The sequence below is a fragment of the Vidua chalybeata genome, chromosome 25, assembly GCF_026979565.1.
Source record: "Vidua chalybeata isolate OUT-0048 chromosome 25, bVidCha1 merged haplotype, whole genome shotgun sequence".
Lineage (NCBI taxonomy): Eukaryota > Metazoa > Chordata > Aves > Passeriformes > Viduidae > Vidua > Vidua chalybeata.
In genome coordinates this window covers 5,865,859-5,883,370 of record NC_071554.1, presented here as the reverse complement: position 1 = coordinate 5,883,370, position 17,512 = coordinate 5,865,859, and the positions used below count along the sequence as shown (strand labels likewise).

General features: G+C 61.6%; 1 protein-coding gene across 1 annotated transcript in view; it reads right to left on the bottom strand.

Annotated features, from left to right (window-relative positions):
- Window positions 1–1,952: 1,952 nt before the first annotated feature.
- NKAIN1 (sodium/potassium transporting ATPase interacting 1) overlaps window positions 1,953–17,512 on the bottom strand; it is a 34,141-nt gene continuing 18,581 nt past the window's right edge. The window contains exons 2-7 of the mRNA XM_053964824.1: window positions 13,388–13,525; window positions 12,381–12,461; window positions 10,497–10,694; window positions 9,805–9,865; window positions 8,040–8,121; window positions 1,953–3,727 (exon numbers count right to left, since the gene is read on the bottom strand). Coding sequence (XP_053820799.1) covers window positions 3,718–3,727; window positions 8,040–8,121; window positions 9,805–9,865; window positions 10,497–10,694; window positions 12,381–12,461; window positions 13,388–13,525 — 570 coding nt within the window. The 3' untranslated portion in view covers window positions 1,953–3,717. The remainder of the gene's footprint in view (window positions 3,728–8,039; window positions 8,122–9,804; window positions 9,866–10,496; window positions 10,695–12,380; window positions 12,462–13,387; window positions 13,526–17,512) is intronic.

Here is a 17,512-nt window from a genome sequence, read left to right as displayed (position 1 = left end):
GACAGGGTTTGGAGAGGGGACAGGGGATGTGTGAGGGGACAGGGGCTGCGGAGGGGACAGGGTTTGGAGAGGGGACAGGGGATGTGTGAGGGGACAGGGGCTGCGGAGGGGACAGGGGATGCAGGGAAGGGGACCGGGGCAGTGGGGACGGGACCTGGCTGTGCAGATGAACCGGCTGGGGCCAGGGTGGGAGGGGTTCAGAGCGGCCCCCCCAGACCCCCCCGTGTCTGTGAGTATCAATGCAATCCCCACACGCACTGGATTTTAAATCTGGGGTGCCCCGATGGTTTTTTGGGATGCTGCACTCGGCTCCAGGCTCGGGTGGGAGCGCGGTGGGGACATCACATGGCACAAGTGACATTTGGGACAGCTTTTGCCTCGTCCCAAGAATTCCCCCTGCTGCTCTCAAAAGACAATTCTGGCTCTAAAACCCGTGCTTATAAACTCAGAGCTGTGTCCCAAAATTAAAGGTTTTAACGGAAAACCACTTTAAGGAGTCTATTCCAGCCTCCACTTGGATGCTCTACCGCCCTTCCCAGGAGGACGAAGCTGCAGCTCCGCCACCTCTGGAGGATTTCCCGGCGAGCCCGGCCCGGCTGCGGGGCTGGGCTGGGCCGGGCTGGGCCGGGCTGGGCCGGGCTGGGCCGGGCTGGGCCGGGCCGGGCCGGGCCGGGCTGGGCTGGGCTGGGCTGGGCTGGGCCGGGCTGGGCTGGGCCGGGCTGGGCTGGGCTGGGCTGGGCCGGGCTGGGCTGGGCTGGGCTGGGCCGGGCTGGGCCGGGCCGGGCTGGGCCGGGCTGGGCTGGGCTGGGCTGGGCCGGGCTGGGCTGGGCCGGGCTGGGCTGGGCCGGGCTGGGCTGGGCTGGGCTGGGCCGGGCTGGGCTGGGCCGGGCTGGGCTGGGCTGGGCCGGGCTGGGCTGGGCCGGGCTGGGCTGGGCTGGGCCGGGCTGGGCCGGGCTGGGCTGGGCCGGGCTGGGCCGGGCCGGGCTGGGCTGGGCTGGGCTGGGCTGGGCCGGGCTGGGCCGGGCTGGGCCGGGCCGGGCTGGGCCGGGCTGGGCTGGGCTGGGCTGGGCTGGGCTGGGCTGGGCTGAGCCGGGCTGGGCTGGGCCGGGCTGGGCTGGGCTGGGCCGGGCTGGGCTGGGAGGTTGTTGGGAAGAGGCAGATCCGTGGGGAGGGCAGGGGAAGGGTTCGCTCCTCCCGCCCGCCTGGGGAGGAGCGCGGCGGGATGGACGCTGCGGCTGGAGGTCTGTGGGATGCTGGAGCGCTGTGGCCATGAGATGAACCCGGCTGAAGAGCTGTCCCCAGCCCTGGAGCCACCGAAATCAAGGATGTGGAGCTGCTGGAAAGGGCCCAGAGGAATCCACGGAGCTGCTCCAGGGCTGGAGCCCCTCTGGAGCCAGGCTGGGAGAGCTGGGGGTGCTCCCCTGGAGAGGAGAAGGCTCCAGGGAGAGCTCAGAGCCCCTGCAGGGCCTGAAGGGGCTCCAGGAGAGCTGCAGAGGGACTGGGGACAAGGCCTGCAGGGACAGGAGCCAGGGAATGGCTCCCAGTGCCAGAGGGCAGGGCTGGATGGGATCTTGGGAATTGGGAATTGTTCCCTGGCAGGGTGGGAGGGGCTGGGCTGGAATTGCCAGAGCAGCTGGGGCTGCCCCTGGATCCCTGGCAGTGCCCAAGGCCAGGCTGGACACTGGGGCTGGGAGCACCTGGCACAGTGGGAGGTGTCCCTGCCATGGCAGGGGTGGCACTGGGTGGGATTTAAGGTCTCTTCCCAATCCAAACCATTCCATGATATAAGATGGGGAAATCTGGGGCATTCAGAGCCCTGAGGAGCGAGGTGGCAGTATTAAGGAAGGGGAAAAAAGGGAAAAAAATTAAAAAAAAAAATTAAAAACCACCCTCACCTTAATCACCTGAACTGCCTGGGGAAGGGAGGTGCCCCAAAGCAGAACAGCACCAGCTGAAACTTTCCTTTGACTTTTATAATTACAGAATAGAAAAGAAATCCTCGATTCACGTTACAAAGACGGGCTCATAGAAAACCAAGCCAACGGAACAGAAACACCCAAGGTCCCGGAGCGCCGTGCCCAGCTCCTGTGGAGCCCAGCGGGGGAGGCTCTTCCCAAGAGCTTTAATGCCAGCGAGCTCTGCCTGCTGCTTCCTGCTGGCTTTGGGAAGGGTTGGGAGCGGGGGAGTGTCTGCCTGTCCATCCCATCCCATCCCAGAGCAGGTCAGTGGAGCATCCTTGGTCCTGGAATGGAAAATAAACCCCAGAGATGCTGCTGGCCCCAGGGCTTGGGGATGGGGATATGTTCTGGAGGATGAGGGGGATCACTGCCTGAAAAAAACCACGATTTTCCATGGAAAAAAGAAGGGCAAAGGGTGGAAAAGTTATTGCCTGTAGAGTTCGCAGCTTGGCTGGAGGTGGCGGGGGGCTGTGGGGGGCTCAGCCCATCCCAGCTCCGGGCCCTGGCACTTCCAGGGCTCCCTCTTGGGAAGGGACAAAAAAACCACCCCAGGGTGTAAAAACTGCCCTGGCACTGGAGGAGAAACAGCTGGGAGTGAAATCCACCCAAACCCCCCAGCTCCCAGGGGTGCAGGGCGGCCTTCGGAGCAGATCCAGGGATCCTGGGGGAGATCCCACGGAAAGGAGAGCGAGGAGCTTCCGGGGAGCTGGGACACTCCAGGAAACTCCTTTTTTTTTCCTTCCAGTTCCTTCCAAGGCTTTTCCTTCCCAGCCGATCCTCCTCCTGCAAAGCAATCCCTGCCCAACCCATCTCCCACCCCCAAAAATCCTTCCCCCCGTGCCGGTGTCCCTGACGGATGAGTTTGGCACCGAGCCCCCCCCGGATGAAGGGACCAGGGAGGGACCCCCGGCCCTGGGCGAGGTTTGGGATGGCCCTGGGGGGGTCCCAGCGATGCTGAAGGCACGGTGTCAGCCTTGGGGGGGGGGCCCGGCTCAGCCAGAGTCTACTCAGGCACTTTAAATTAAATAAAAACCCAAAGAAATGATTGGGGCGGGGGGAAAAAATAAAATCCCAAAGCAACCCAAAACATTCATCAGATCCGTTCGGACGGCTGGGAGGGGGCGGTGCCGCAGCAGCGTCGCTGTTCCCAGCTCGGAGCAAGGCCCCCAAAATGTGGGAGGGTGCAGGGGGATTTCGGGGTCCTGGGTGCCCCCCCATGTCCCCAAATCTGGGCGTCGAGGCGATGCTGATGGGCAGATCCGGCTCCTCGGAGCGTCCCAGAGCGAGCCCCTTCAATGCTGCTTCATCCCAGTGTGGGGGGCTGGAGAATTCCCGCTGGGAGCAAAATCCCCGTTTTTGGGGCCAGTCTGAGCCCAGATGCGGCGTTTTCAGGAAATTGTCCCAAGCCCGCCTGTCCCCAGGGCGGTGCCGGTGCCTGTCCCTGTCCCAAACCCGTCCCGCTCCGCTGCTCCAAGGAAAAGCCAGGCTGGGAGAAACTGAGGCCGGCGGTGTCCTGTGAGCGCTGCCACCTCCCCGCTGTCGCCGTGTCCCCATCGCGGGCAGGCTGCGAGCCCCGGGGGTGGCACAGCCCGGCGGGTTCGGGCTCCGTGGGGCGGACGAGCGGCTCCCGGCGCTGGCTTTGGGATGTCCCGGGGGGGCAGGAGGGGACGGGCGGCTCGCCGTGGTGGCCCCGTCGCACCGGGGGTGGTGGCAGCAGGGGGTGGTGGCTCCGCGGGGTCCTGGCGCCGCTGGCTCCCGGTTATCCCGAGCTGGAAAAGAGGGGACAGGAGGGGTGGGGAGAGAGCCCACGGCGTGTCCCCACGTGGGGACATAGAGGTGCAAAGCGACAAAAAGGGGACAGGAGGGACTGGGAGAGATCCTGTGTCCCCACGTGGGGACATAGAGGCGCAAAGGGACAAAAAGGGGACAGGAGGGGTTGGGAGAGAGCCCGTGACGTGACCCCACGTGGGGACAAAGGGACAAAAAGGGGACAGGAGGGGATGGGAGAGATCCTGTGTCCCCACGTGGGGACAAAGGCACACTAAGTGACAAAAAGGGGACAGGAGGGGATGGGAGAGATCCTGTGTCCCCACGTGGGGACAAAGGCACAAAGGGACAAAAAGGGGACAGGAGGGAGAGATCCTGTGTCCCCACGTGGGCACAAAGGCACACTAAGTGACAAAAAGGGGACAGGAGGGGATGGGAGAGATCCTGTGTCCCCACGTGGGCACAAAGGCACGCAAAGTGACAAAAAGGGGACAGGAGGGAGAGATCCTGTGTCCCCACGTGGGCACAAAGGCACACAAAGTGACAAAAAGGGGACAGGAGGGAGAGATCCTGTGTCCCCACGTGGGCACAAAGGCACACAAAGTGACAAAAAGGGGACAGGAGGGGATGGGAGAGATCCTGTGTCCCCACGTGGGCACAAAGGCACAAAGTGACAAAAAGGGGACAGGAGGGGATGGGAGAGATCCTGTGTCCCCACGTGGGGACAAAGGCACACAAAGTGACAAAAAGGGGACAGGAGGGAGAGATCCTGTGTCCCCACGTGGCGACATAGAGGCACACAAAGTGACAAAGAGGGGACAGTTGGGAGAGATCCTGAGTCCCCACGTGGGGACATAGAGGCACACAAAGGGACAAAAAGGGGACAGGAGGGGATGGGAGAGATCCTGTGTCCCCACGTGGGCACAAAGGCACAAAGGGACAAAAAGGGGACAGTTGGGAGAGATCCTGTGTCCCCACGTGGGCACAAAGGCACAAAGTGACAAAAAGGGGACAGTTGGGAGAGATCCTGTGTCCCCACGTGGGCACAAAGGCACAAAGGGACAAAAAGGGGACAGTTGGGAGAGATCCTGTGTCCCCACGTGGGCACAAAGAGCCGTGGCCAGAGCGGGGCAGGGACCTCTCATGGGGTCACTGCTCTCCTTCCAGCCCCAGAACTGTCAGAGGGCGGCTGGGGAGCGGGGCTGGTGTCCCCTCCCGTGGGGACACGGTTTTTTGGGGTTCATTCCTCTTCTTCTTCTTGTGCCTGTTATAATTTTATTGTTATTTTTGGTTCTTATTTTTATTTTTATTATTGTTGTTATCATAATCAGCATTGTTGTCGTTGTTATTATTAATAATTTTGTTGTTTTTATTATCAATAATAATGACAATACAGTTGCTACTGCTACTATTGCCAGCTATTATTCTTCTTGTTATCTTTTGCTTAATTTCAGTTATTAAACTGTTGTTACCCCACAGATTTTCCCTATTATTGTTATTTTTTTATTAGTAATAATAATAATGCAGCTCCTCATCCTCCTATTATTATTATTATTATTATTATTATTATTATAATATTTTTCTTCATTTCAATTATTAAACAGTTGCTACCCCACAAGTCCTCCCCATTACTGTCGTTTTTATTTTTATTAATAACAATAATACACTTGCTACTACAACTATTACCACTATTACTACTACTATTATTCTTGTTATTATATTTTACTTCATTTCCATTATTAAGCCGTTGTTATATCACAGGTTTTCCTTATTATTGTTGTTGCTTTTGTTATCACCACAATGATAATAATAATAATAATAATAATAATAATAATAATAATAATAATAATAATAATAATGCTATTTCTATTATTCTTGTAATTATTCCCAGACCTCCCCGTGTCGCCGTTAATTCAATCACAGCTAATTAGAAACTGCAAAATGAGCTGTAATTGCTGTGGCTGCAGCCTGGCTGGCCCTGGGGACACGAGTGACACTGGGGACACGAGTGACACTGGGGACACGAGTGATGCTGGGGACATGAGTGACACTGGGGACACGAGTGACACTGGGGACACGAGTGGCCCTGGGGACACGAGTGGCCCTGGGGACACGAGTGACACTGGGGACATGAGTGACACTGGGGACATGAGTGACACTGGGGACACGAGTGACACTGGGGACACGAGTGATCTTGGGGACATGAGTGATCCTGGGAACACGAGTGACACTGGGGACACGAGTGACATTGGGGACACAGCTGGCCCTGGGGACACGAGTGACACTGGGGACACGAGTGGCCCTGGGGACACGAGTGACACTGGGGACACGAGTGGCCCTGGGGACACGAGTGACACTGGGGACATGAGTGACACTGGGGACACGAGTGACACTGGGGACACGAGTGATCTTGGGGACATGAGTGATCCTGGGAACACGAGTGACACTGGGGACACGAGTGACATTGGGGACACAGCTGGCCCTGGGGACACGAGTGACACTGGGGACACGAGTGGCCCTGGGGACACGAGTGACACTGGGGACAAGAGTGATCCTGGGGACACGAGTGACACTGGGGACACGAGTGACCCTGGGGACACGAGTGACACTGGGGACAAGAGTGATCCTGGGGACACGAGTGACATTGGGGACACAGCTGGCCCTGGGGACACGAGTGACACTGGGGACACGAGTGACCCTGGGGACAAGAGTGATCCTGGGGACACGAGTGACACTGGGGACACGAGTGACACTGGGGACACGAGTGACACTGGGGACACAGCTGGCCCCGGGGACACGAGTGACACTGGGGACACGAGTGACACTGGGGACACGAGTGACGCTGGGGACACAGCTGGCCCTGGGGACACGAGTGACACTGGGGACAAGAGTGATCCTGGGGACACGAGTGACACTGGGGACACGAGTGACACTGGGGACACGAGTGACACTGGGGACACGAGTGACCCCCCCCCAGAGCCAGGCCAGCCCTTGTTTGTCCCCTCGCTGCTGAGAGGAGCAGCGGGACCCCGGTGTCCCCTCCCTGTCCCTGTCCCCTCCATGAGCCACCCCGTGTCCCCCACTTTGGGGACAGGGGCGCCCCCGCGTCCCGGAGCAGAGGGGGATGGAGGGGACATGGAAATGACAGCTGCATTAATGAATCAGTGGGTCGTTAATGAGCTGCTGGGGACAGGGGCGAGCTGGCAGGGCGGTGGCAGTGTCCTGGTGTCACCCCACAGCCCAAGCTGGGTCCCCGGCAGTGGGGCAGTGCCAGGGGGACGCTGGATTGGCAGAGGGCACAGGGAGGGTACGATCTCCCGGGATTGGGGACAGGGACCCGCCCGGGACCCGAGGTGTCCCCACCTGGGGACAGCCCCAGCCTCCTCTGCCGGCAGCCTTTGTGTCCCCTGTGTCCCCAAAACTGCTGTTCCCAGCACTTCAAATGGATTTTTCAGCTGATTTCCCCAAATCCTGCAGCTTTCAGCACTGACCCCGCAGCCGCCGGGGCGTGCTGGGCCTGCAGCACCCCCTGGCACCCCCTGTGCCCCTGGGGGGTGACACGGGGGGCAGGGCGGGCTCCCCTGTCCCTCTGCCCGTGGTGGCTTTGCCCAGTGCCACCCAGGCAGGGCTGAAGGGACACAGGGGACGTGTCCCATCCATGGGACAGCACTCCTGGGTCCCCCCAACAGGCAGGAGGACACCCCAGTAACCCCCAGGATGTGGCTGCTGGCACCGGGGGGTGCCAATGCCACCAGCCGTGTCCCCAGCTGTGTCCCACCCACGCCCAGGGGCTGGCGGCTCTCAGGGAAGGACCAGCCCCGTGCGGGGGGGGGGGGCACAGCACCCATGGGTGCTCCCCTCCACCCCATCAGTGTCCCCAGGGAGGGCCCGGCAGTGCCACAGATGGATTTGTCCCCTCCCAGCCCCTCTTTCCCTCCCTAATGGCATCGCCTACCCTTGAATTTGCATACAAGGCTTAAAATATAATTAATTTTTGGCAGCGGGCAGAGCCTGCTCGAGGTTAATCCCTTTAGATTTGCGAGCCTTATCTCGCTGGAGTGTTTATCGAGCTCGGCTTAATGGGGAAGGGAGGGCGAGGAGGAGGAGGAGGAGGAGGCGGCCGCGCTTATCTGGAGAGCCGCTGCTCCCGCGGGCACGGCGAGGGGGGCTCGGCGAGCACAACCCGGCGAGCACAACCCGCGGCCGGGATCCTCCGCAGAGGATGGGGATGGGGATGCACAGCCCCAAAAGTGAGCTGGGACAGCGCCTGGGCTCCCCGAGGGGTCCTGCAGCCCTGAGCACCCCGGGACTCACGTGTAGAGCGGCTGTAGCTGCAGGTGCGACGTCTTCTGGGGCGCCTGGTAGCCGTAGGAGTCAAAGCCGCCGATGAAATCAACTGGGGAGAAGCGGGAGAGCAGCGGGGTGAGCCGGGAGGGGCAGCAGGGAGATTCCCGGCATCGCGTGGGATGGGGAACAGCCCGAGCTGCAGCTGCATCCCAGCAAAATGCGACACCCCAGGGAAATGCGACTTCTCAGTGGGCAATCGGGAGGTCCTCAGAGCCCCTGCAGGGCCTGAAGGGGCTCCAGGAGAGCTGCAGAGGGACTGGGGACAAGGCCTGCAGGGACAGGAGCCAGGGAATGGCTCCCACTGCCAGAGGGCAGGGCTGGATGGGATCTTGGGAATTGGGAATTGTTCCCTGGCAGGGTGGGGAGGGGCTGGGCTGGAATTGCCCGAGCAGCTGGGGCTGCCCCTGGATCCCTGGCAGTGCCCAAGGCCAGGTTGGAGCACCTGGGACAGTGGGAGGTGTCCCTGCCATGGCAAGGGTGGGATGGGATGGAATTTCAGGTCCTTTCCCACCCAAACCATCCCGTGATTCGGTGATCCTGATCCACCACAGCATCCCAGGGAATCCCGGTGCTGCGTCCCCAGGGGAATAAATCAGAACCACAAACTGGATCAGAGCAGAAGGGACCGCTGCTGGTCACCCAGCCCTGGGCGGGTGGCCATGCCCTGGGTGGCTGCGGGTACCCAGCTTCTCCCAGATCACCCCGTGTTTCCCCAGACCTGACCCCTCTCCCCGGCACAGCCAGCACAGGGATGGACTCCGGGTGCAGCCAGGCTGGGAAATCCAACCTTTGCAGGATCCCCAGCGCCCCAAATCCCACATTGGGGTGGGTTATCCATGGCTGTCCAAGAGCTGAGAGCTCCAGGGGAGATCCCCCCCTCTCCCGGAATATTTCCCTTCCTGACTCAATATTCCGCCAGCTCTCGATTTTGACGCCATCCATCCATTTCCAAATCTAATAAGATATTCCATTAAAAAGATGCATTTGCATCCCGGGCTGAGGCAGCATTAATATTAAAATTGTGTTGGATGCGGGAGTTTGTGGGAGAGCAAATGCGCTCCAGAGCCGCCAGCGCCGGATAAATCCTTTTGGAAAGGAGTTGTTCCCGCAGGCAGAGGCCAATTCCCCACGGAGATGTTTTATTTCCATGGGAAAGGAGGGAAAACACGGGGGCTGGGCTGGGACCACCTGTGGGTCCGTGGCATGGGTGGGGTGCTGATCCCGGTGCTGATCCCGGTGCTGATCCCGGTGCTGATCCCGGGAAGGAGCGAATCCGGGTGGTTGTGGCCCAGCCCAGCTGGTGGGAATTAATTAAGGGCAGATGAGCTTTCAATGCACTGGGACAGCCACAGCCCCGAGCACCTGGCTCACCGGGGCCGGGGTGGGAGCAGAAGAGCAGAACAGACTGGATAGAAGTTAGCCTTCCCTTTGCCCAAAGTGCTGTTTTGCCCCTGTTTTGGGGTGAAAGCCTGGCAGTGGGGACACAGCCCAGGGACACAGTGTCCCCAGGTTGCTGTGGCTGTCAAGGGGGGTGACAGCTGCCCTGTCACACCCCAGCAGCTCTGCCTCACCAGGGATGGGAAAATGGGGCAAAAACACAACTAAAGGGAATTCCTCAGCTGCCTGGGACCCGGGCACTGCTTCCCCAGACCCCGCTGGGAGCTGCCATCCTGCTCAGGGTGGCACCAGCCAAGGACACTGTGCCCCTGTCCCCCCCAGCCAAGGCACTTACAGCTGTCCTCCTCCTCCAGGAACACTTTGCTGACGTAGCAGGCGTAGACGAAGCCGAAGAGCTGCGGAAAAACAGGGGGCAGGGAGAGGCTGGTTATGGGGTCATGGGCAGCACAGCGGGCACGGTGCCAGTGGGGGCACAGCTGGCAGTGACCTGGGGGCACTGGGGGTGACCTGGGGGGCACTGGGACCATCCAGAGCCCATCCCGGTGCCGTTTGGGGTGCAGCAGGGTTGGATGGATTCAGCTGCACAAGGAGGGGGCCCCTGAAGGGGCTGGAGCTGGCACCCCACAGAGGGTGCTGAGCCCCCCACAGTGCTGGGAGCCCCTTTGGGGACTCTGCTTCCCCTTCAAGCTCTATTTCAGGGAGCTCTGCCTCCAGGTGCGACCCACTGCCACCTCCCCACAGGGGGTGACAGTCACCGGGAGGGGGGACCCTCCCTCCCAGCAGGCAGCACATTCCAGCAGCTCGTTCCCAGGGAGTGATTCCTCCATCCCTGCAGCATCCAGCCCTCAAGCTGACAAGTTCTGGGCTGGTTCGCACCCCCGGGGTGCTGGCAGGGCTCTGTGTGCTCCTCTCCGGGTGACAGAAATGCGTGATGGGGGCGCCAGGGCGCCTCTGCTCAGCCCAGTGCCATCCTCCCGCCTGCCCCATTCCCGGCTGGGCACGGAGGGTGAGGAGGGGCGCGCTTACCGCCAGGAAGATCTGCGTGGCGCTGCTCACCACCTCGATGTACTGGTAGTCGAGCAGGCAGCCGCTGACGGTGATGACGTGGTGGTCCTCGGGCGCCAGGTTGGAGTTCAGCACCGGCGTCACCAGGCAGCCCGGGCCGTTCTCCATCCACCACGAGCGGTGCAGCGAGGTGTTGAAGGTCATGATGAAGTCTCGGTCCTGCGGGAGGAGGAGGAGGGGCAGGAGGAGGAGGGGAATGGCGGATCCGAGGCTCTTTGCGGGAGGGTTGCACGGGAAATGGGTTTTCCCAAGGCAGGGATGCTCCCTGAGATCAGAGCAGGGCATCTCCCTGACGCCCGGCTCCGGGGCTCGGGGCTTCCTCCGGTGCTGGCACCGTGGACATCTGCCCAGGCAGCACCCGGGTGACGCCCAGGTGACAGGATGGGTGTCACAGGGCGGGCACCAGAGCGGCAGGGAAGGTGTTTGTGATGCTGCCTCCTGCCACCGCAGGGATGGGAGCATGGCAGCGCCCCATCAGCGTGTCCAGGCACTGCTGCTTCCCCCGGGCTTTTGGGGTGCCACGAACTCATCCCACTCCCAGGGAGCCTTGCAGGGTCCCCCTGGAGCATGTCCCCTCCTCGTCAGCCCCTCACAAGCTTTGGGGCTCTGCCTGGGTCCTCTCCAGCAGCTGTGGGGTGGCCTTGGGCGGGCAGCAGCCCCCTGCAAGGGGGAGAATCCTCAGCCCCTGGCTGCCCCTTTCCACCCCATGAGAGACCCCTGGTACCCCTGGGGAGCTCCCATCCCACAGAGAGCCGCCCCAGCCCCTCTCTGCCCCCCCCCCCCAGCTCTCGGCTGTGCTGGGGCTGAGCATCCCCCGCAGGAAATCACCGATCTGGGATTAAAAGGTTTTCGCTGCTGGGGGCGGCAAAAAACCCCGAAAGGGAGCGCGTGGGTTTGGGTTTGCGGAGCTGGAGGATGTGGCTGAGGCGCAGGGAAGCGGGCGAGGGGGAGCTGGGACGGGCACCGGGGATTTCCACAAAAACCCGCGGTGGGAGGGAATGCTCCCGCTCTCCCCATCCTGCTGCGCACCCAGCGCTCCGGGACAGCCTCAAATGCCCTGGAGCTGCTCGGGGAGATGTTCCCAGCCGTGGAACACCCCCAGGAGGCTTCGCCCTGCTTGGGGCAGCACGGAGAGAGCGGAGCTGGCTGTCCCCAGCCCTCCGCGATGTCCCCGCAGCCCCAGAGCCGGGGAGGGACGCACAGGGACCCCCGCCCTGGGGCCAAAGGTTCCCTCAGAGCAGCCGGTGCTGCCCCATCCCCGCGGGAAGTTTTGCTTTTTTTTTTCGTGTAAAAGCGAAATTTAACAGCGCAGGGTGTGGTGAAGGCACAGCCCCGCTCACATCCTCACCCCGTGGCCGAAGGGTGACGTCCCAAAGCCGGGAATGCCGTCCAGCCATGGCTGGGAGCCCCAGAAATCCGGGGAAAATTGGGATTATACAGCAGGGGGGTGTCCTCCTCCCACCCACTGCCCTCCCCATCACTGCCAGAGACTCTGCCCCGAACTTTTCTGCCGCTGCTCATCCCGTTCCTGGTGTTCCGCCTCTCCTTGATCCCCTCAGCGGAGATAAAGGAAATTCAGTTTGGGTTCGGGAACGGCCGCTCTGCCTCTCTGAACTGTCCACTTGTCCATCCCATCCCGTGGGAATTCCGTGCTCCGGGGAGGCGCCCCCGGCATCCGCTGTGCTGCGGGGCTGGGGGCACCCCCGGCTCTGGGGGGGCACTTTTGGGGGAGCAGGAAGGCGAGGAGGAGGAGGAGGAGGAGCGCAAGGGCGGGCCAGCAGGAAGGACGGAAGGACGGGGGGAAGGAGGATGCAGGGAGGAAGAGGAGGAAGGTGCGGGCGTTACCTGTGACAAGCGCCCGACCTCCAGGTAGAAGCAGATGATGAAGGCGTTCCAGCCGACCCACAGCACCAACCACACGGCGTACTGCGGGAGGAGACGGGTCAGGGCACGGGCACCCCTCCGGACCCGCTGTACCCCCTCCGGACCCGCTGCACCCCCTCCAACCCCGCTGTACCCCCTCCAATCCCGCTGTACCCCCTCCAATCCCGCTGCACCCCCTCCGGACCCGCTGTACCCCCTCCAATCCCGCTGTACCCCCTCCAATCCCGCTGTACCCCCTCCGGACCCGCTGTACCCCCTCCAGCCCTGCTGCACCCCCTCCAGCCTCTCTGCACCCCCTCCGGACCCGCTGTACCCCCTCCAATCCCGCTGTACCCCCTCCAACCCCGCTGTACCCCCCATCCGGACCCGCTGTACCCCCCTCCAACCCCGCTGTACCCCCTCCGGACCCGCTGCACCCCCTCCGGACCCGCTGCACCCCCTCCGGACCCGCTGCACCCCCTCCAGCCTCTCTGCACCCCCTCCAGCCCCGCCCCACCCGCTGCATCCACGGGGGTGCGGGTTTGGATCATGGAATCACAAAATCACAGCACGGTTTGGGGTGGAAGGGACCTTAAAGTTCATCAGTTAGGGGAGAAGCCATGGGGGCGCCAGGCATCATCCCAGGCTGACTTAGTGAGTCCTAATTACAGGGGAGAATTAATGAGGTGGGGAAAGTGGGGAGAGTGTTTTTTCCCCGAGGATGTGCATCCGCCAGTTGCGCCTCAGTTTCCCCATCCATAAAACTCCAAATTCTCGTTGAATTTCCTTTGTGAGGGCTCCAGTTCCCACCCCTGCCACGGCAGGGACGCCTCCCAAATCCCACTGTGCCCCTCCAAGCCCTGTCCAGCCTGGCCTTGGACACTTGCAGGGACGGAGCAGCCGCAGCTGCTGTTCCCGGGGGTACAGGAGGGAGCTGGGGCCGAGCCCCCCCGGCGCTGACGCTGCTGCACCCCCAGGGTGGTACCTACCATCATGAGGTATCTGGATCTGTACTGGATGGTCCCAAAAATACCCAAAATCACGGCCATGATGTGTAAGAAGTTCGCCAGGATGGGGGCCCACTGGTATCCCAGGAAATCAAAGATCTGCCGCTCCAGCGCCGCGACCTGCAACAGAGCAGGGGAGGGGGCAGGGGTCAGGGCCGGGCACCCCCGGGGGGCTGGAGGCAAGGAGCGGCTGGGAACGGCTGGGAATTCCCTGGATAACGGGTTGGGGTGGGCTGGAATGTCCGTGTGGGGGCACTGGCCAGTAACCGTGGTTTACTGAGGGTATTTGGAGCCTAAAAAAGGGGAACCCAGGGAGATGCAACCCCACAGCCCCCTCTGTGCCTCACTTTCCCATCACTCAGAGCTTGGGCACTGCTGAAAACCCATCCTGGAGGATGGTTTGTGATGGGAAAAGCCTCCGGGTGCCGTATTTCGTTTCCCAGCCCATCCTCCGTGGCTCCGCCGGGCTCTGATGGCCGTTTCCATCTGTAATCCACAAACGGGGCCGTGCTGCGGGCAGGTAAATCCCCCCGGCAGCCGAGGGGATCCATCCCTGACCCCAGCACTTATTTGTGGCTCCACTGCTCCTAATCACAGGATTAGCTCCAAGGAAGGGCTGAGCAAAGGCGAGGTGGGAGCTCTGGAACGTTCAGCGATGGGTTTAACTCAGAAAATGGGGATTTTGGATGAGGCCATGGTTTTTTAGAGAACTTTGGAGGAAGTTTTAGGGAGCTTGAGGGTGCTGGCACACCACAAGGTGCAGGGACAGGTCGGCAGCAGCCTGGAAAACCCAAATTTTTTTCCATTTGTCTTACTCAGCCCTGTCCTGTCACTCTTTGAGGTGGCCCAGATTCTCCCTGAGAGCTTCAGGGCCCTCCATCCACCCCACAGCACCATTGCCCAGTTTTCTGCCTGAAAAAGGGGCAGTTTATCCTGAAAATCACAGGGAAAACAGGGGTTTGCATCCCCCCTCCATCCCCCAGCAGCTCCCAAAGGGATCTGGAATTAGGGGAGAACCCATGGGGGTCCCAGGCATCATCCCAGCCTGACTTAGCGAGTACTAATTACAGGGGAGAATTAATGAGGTGGGGAAAGTCCTTGCCTGAGTTTTTTCCCGAGGATGTGCACACACCAGCCGTGCCTCAGTTTCCCCATCCATAAAACTCCAAATTCCCTTTGTGAGGGCTCTAACTCCCACCGATTTCAGCCCAGCTCCACCCTAGGGCTGTGATATCCCGTCCCCTACCCTACCCCTGGGATAGGATCTGCCGGATCAGCGCCAGCAGGGCCCTGATTTTAATTAAAGGCGGTGCAAACCCGCGGAGCAGCAGCCCCGGGATCTCTGGGGCCGGGACAAAGCTGTTTGCGCTGAAACTGAATTCACTTCCCTGCTTGTTCAACTCTCCGAGGAAACAGCCTCTGGAAATACTCGCAGCCGGGCTGTAAATCTCCTAAATTGAGGAATGTAAATAATGAATGATGCAGGGAGCGCAGTGCTCGGGGTTTTATGGCCACCCATCCGTCTGGGGGCTGTCGGCAGCGCTGCTTAGCGGGAGCTGGATGGGAGCTTTGGATGCTCCAGGCTGAGGGATGGGGCTGGGAAGAGCCTCTGAGGGCATCCCATGGAGCTGGAGTGAAGGGATCACCCCCGTGTGGCTCCTTCATTCCAGCCGGGATGGCCTGGGAGAGGAGGAGCTGGGAAGACCCTGCTTGAAGCAAACCCTTCTCCACGCCAAAGAGGCAGAATTCGGGATAAACACCCCAGTTTCCCCATGGATGAGCTAATTAGGGGCTGCTAATTGCACCACAAAGCTCTGCTGGAGCCTCCAGCGCTGCTCCCTGGGTGTGCTATTCCAGGTTTTTCCCTCCGTGGGAAGAGCAGATCTCGGTTTTTCCATGGGATGCAGCTTCAGGTTAAGAGGCAGAGACTCACAAAGGCAGCGTGGCTGCAGCTCCCCCGCTCTCACCGCCCGCCGGGGGCATCCCAAGGACATCCCAAGGACATCCCAAGGCCAGCCCCACGTGTTTCATGAGTGGGGAAACTGAGGCACAACCTCCAGCGGGAGAGTCCAGGTTTGGTGCCGCTGCCCGGGGAATTGCGGGGCTGAGCGAGCAGCCCCAGCTCAGAGCTGCTGCTCAGGCTGCTCCAGCCCCCGGAGCATCGTCCCCGATCCTGAGGGGGTAAAATGCCCCTGGGAGGGACCTGCAGGACCCCCAGCCCTGCGCTGACAGCAGCCCTGGCCCCGGGGCTCAGCATCACCCCAAGGAACTTCCCAGCAGCATGCAACACTGCCAAAATTGTTCCGTGGGGCTCAGAGCACCCTCCCTGCCCCTGGAATGGGAATTCCCGCTGCTCCCAGCCCCATTCACACGCCTCTCCCCTCTCCGGAGCCGGGATGCAAACGCCATCACACTGCTAATTAAGATAAACCTGCAGCTGATCGATGCAACGAGTTTTAGGGCTCCCTCTTAATTAAACACTCACGAGTTCATCGATCGGCCCCAAAACTTCGCTCGGCAGCAAATCACAGCAATTAGCTGGGGGCGGGCACCGGGTCCCGCTCATCCCAGCCTGCGAGGGCTTTGTTTGCAGCGGGAAGGACCAAACTCCACCAGTGGGTGAGGGGAGGGCACTGCCGGGAGGGGACACCCGTGGGGAGGGCACTGCCGGGAGGGGACACCCGTGGGGAGGGCACTGCCGGGAGGGGACACCCGTGGGGAGGGCACTGCCGGGAGGGGACACCCGTGGGGACACGAGCTCAGCCGCGGCTCAGGGAGATGGCACCAGGGAGGCAGAGCTGGAGGGAAATGGGATTTTCCCAGCGTGCTGGCACCAAATTTAAGAGGGAAGGAGTTCCTCTCTCCCTGAATCAGCCGTCGGTTTTGGCGCCCTCACCTTTTTCAGACCCATCCCATCACTCCAAGTTTTCCCAGTCCTTAATCCCCACGAGGAGCGTGGGAAACCTGGATCCTGCTCTGGCTGTGCCGGGAGCATTGCAGGGTCACCAGAGAGCCCCTTCCCCACCACAGCTGAGAAACCGAGCTTGGAATCCGAGCTTGGAATCCGACTGCAAGGCGGGGAGTGCTGGGTGAACACCCCAGACCCAGCACCCTTGGAAAGCAGGAGCCTTCCTGCCCAGCGGCTCCTCCTGGAACCAGAGAATCCCAGAATGGTTTGCGTTGGAAAGGACCTTAAATGACCTTAAATCCATCCCATTCCACCCCAGGGACACCTCCCACTGTCCCAGGTGCTCCAGCCTGGCCTTGGGCACTGCCAGGGATCCAGGGGCAGCCCCAGCTGCTCTGGCAATTCCAGCCCAGCCCCTCCCCACCCTGCCAGGGAACAATTCCCAATTCCCAAGATCCCATCCAGCCCTGCCCTCTGGCACTGGGAGCCATTCCCTGGCTCCTGTCCCTGCAGGCCTTGTCCCCAGTCCCTCTGCAGCTCTCCTGGAGCCCCTTCAGGCCCTGCAGGGGCTCTGAGCTCTCCCTGGAGCCTTCTCTCTCTCCCTGGATCCTGGAGCTGGCGCCGGGCCGGATCCCGGAGCAGGCAGGACGCTGCTCCTGGCTACCCGCTGCTCTTCAGCCGCCAGCAGCATCTGCAGCTCGGGCTGAGCTCTGAGCCCCCCTCCCCTCCGGGCAGGGCTGCTGACCCCCCGATGGCTCATTATCCTGCAGCCGGCCGATTTCCTGCCGCACACCATATGCCCGAGGCTCGCCAGGGATTTAACTTTTCATTTCGCCGCCTTTTGAGGGGATTTGGCCGTTTTTGATTCCTCGCGTGCCGCGGCCGAAGGGGCAGCGAGAGCCTCGCTCGCCCCGTCCCTGAGCCGCCGCCACCTCTGGGAGTTTTGGCCCCCCAAAAAAACCCTCGGGGTTTGGAGAGAAACCCCCCGGAGCAGCGTTTGGCGGGACGGCAGGAAGGATGCCCGATCCATCGGGAATGTTCTCCACAGCCCCGGGGCTGATGGAGCATCCCTGGAGCTCCGGCCCGGCCCCAGCCGCCCCCGGTCCCACCCCAAAGGGGCTGCAGGACCCCACATCCCCACCCCGACCCCCTAGCAGGCTCACCCCCTTCCCCAGCCCCTCTTTTTGAGGCATTTTGGC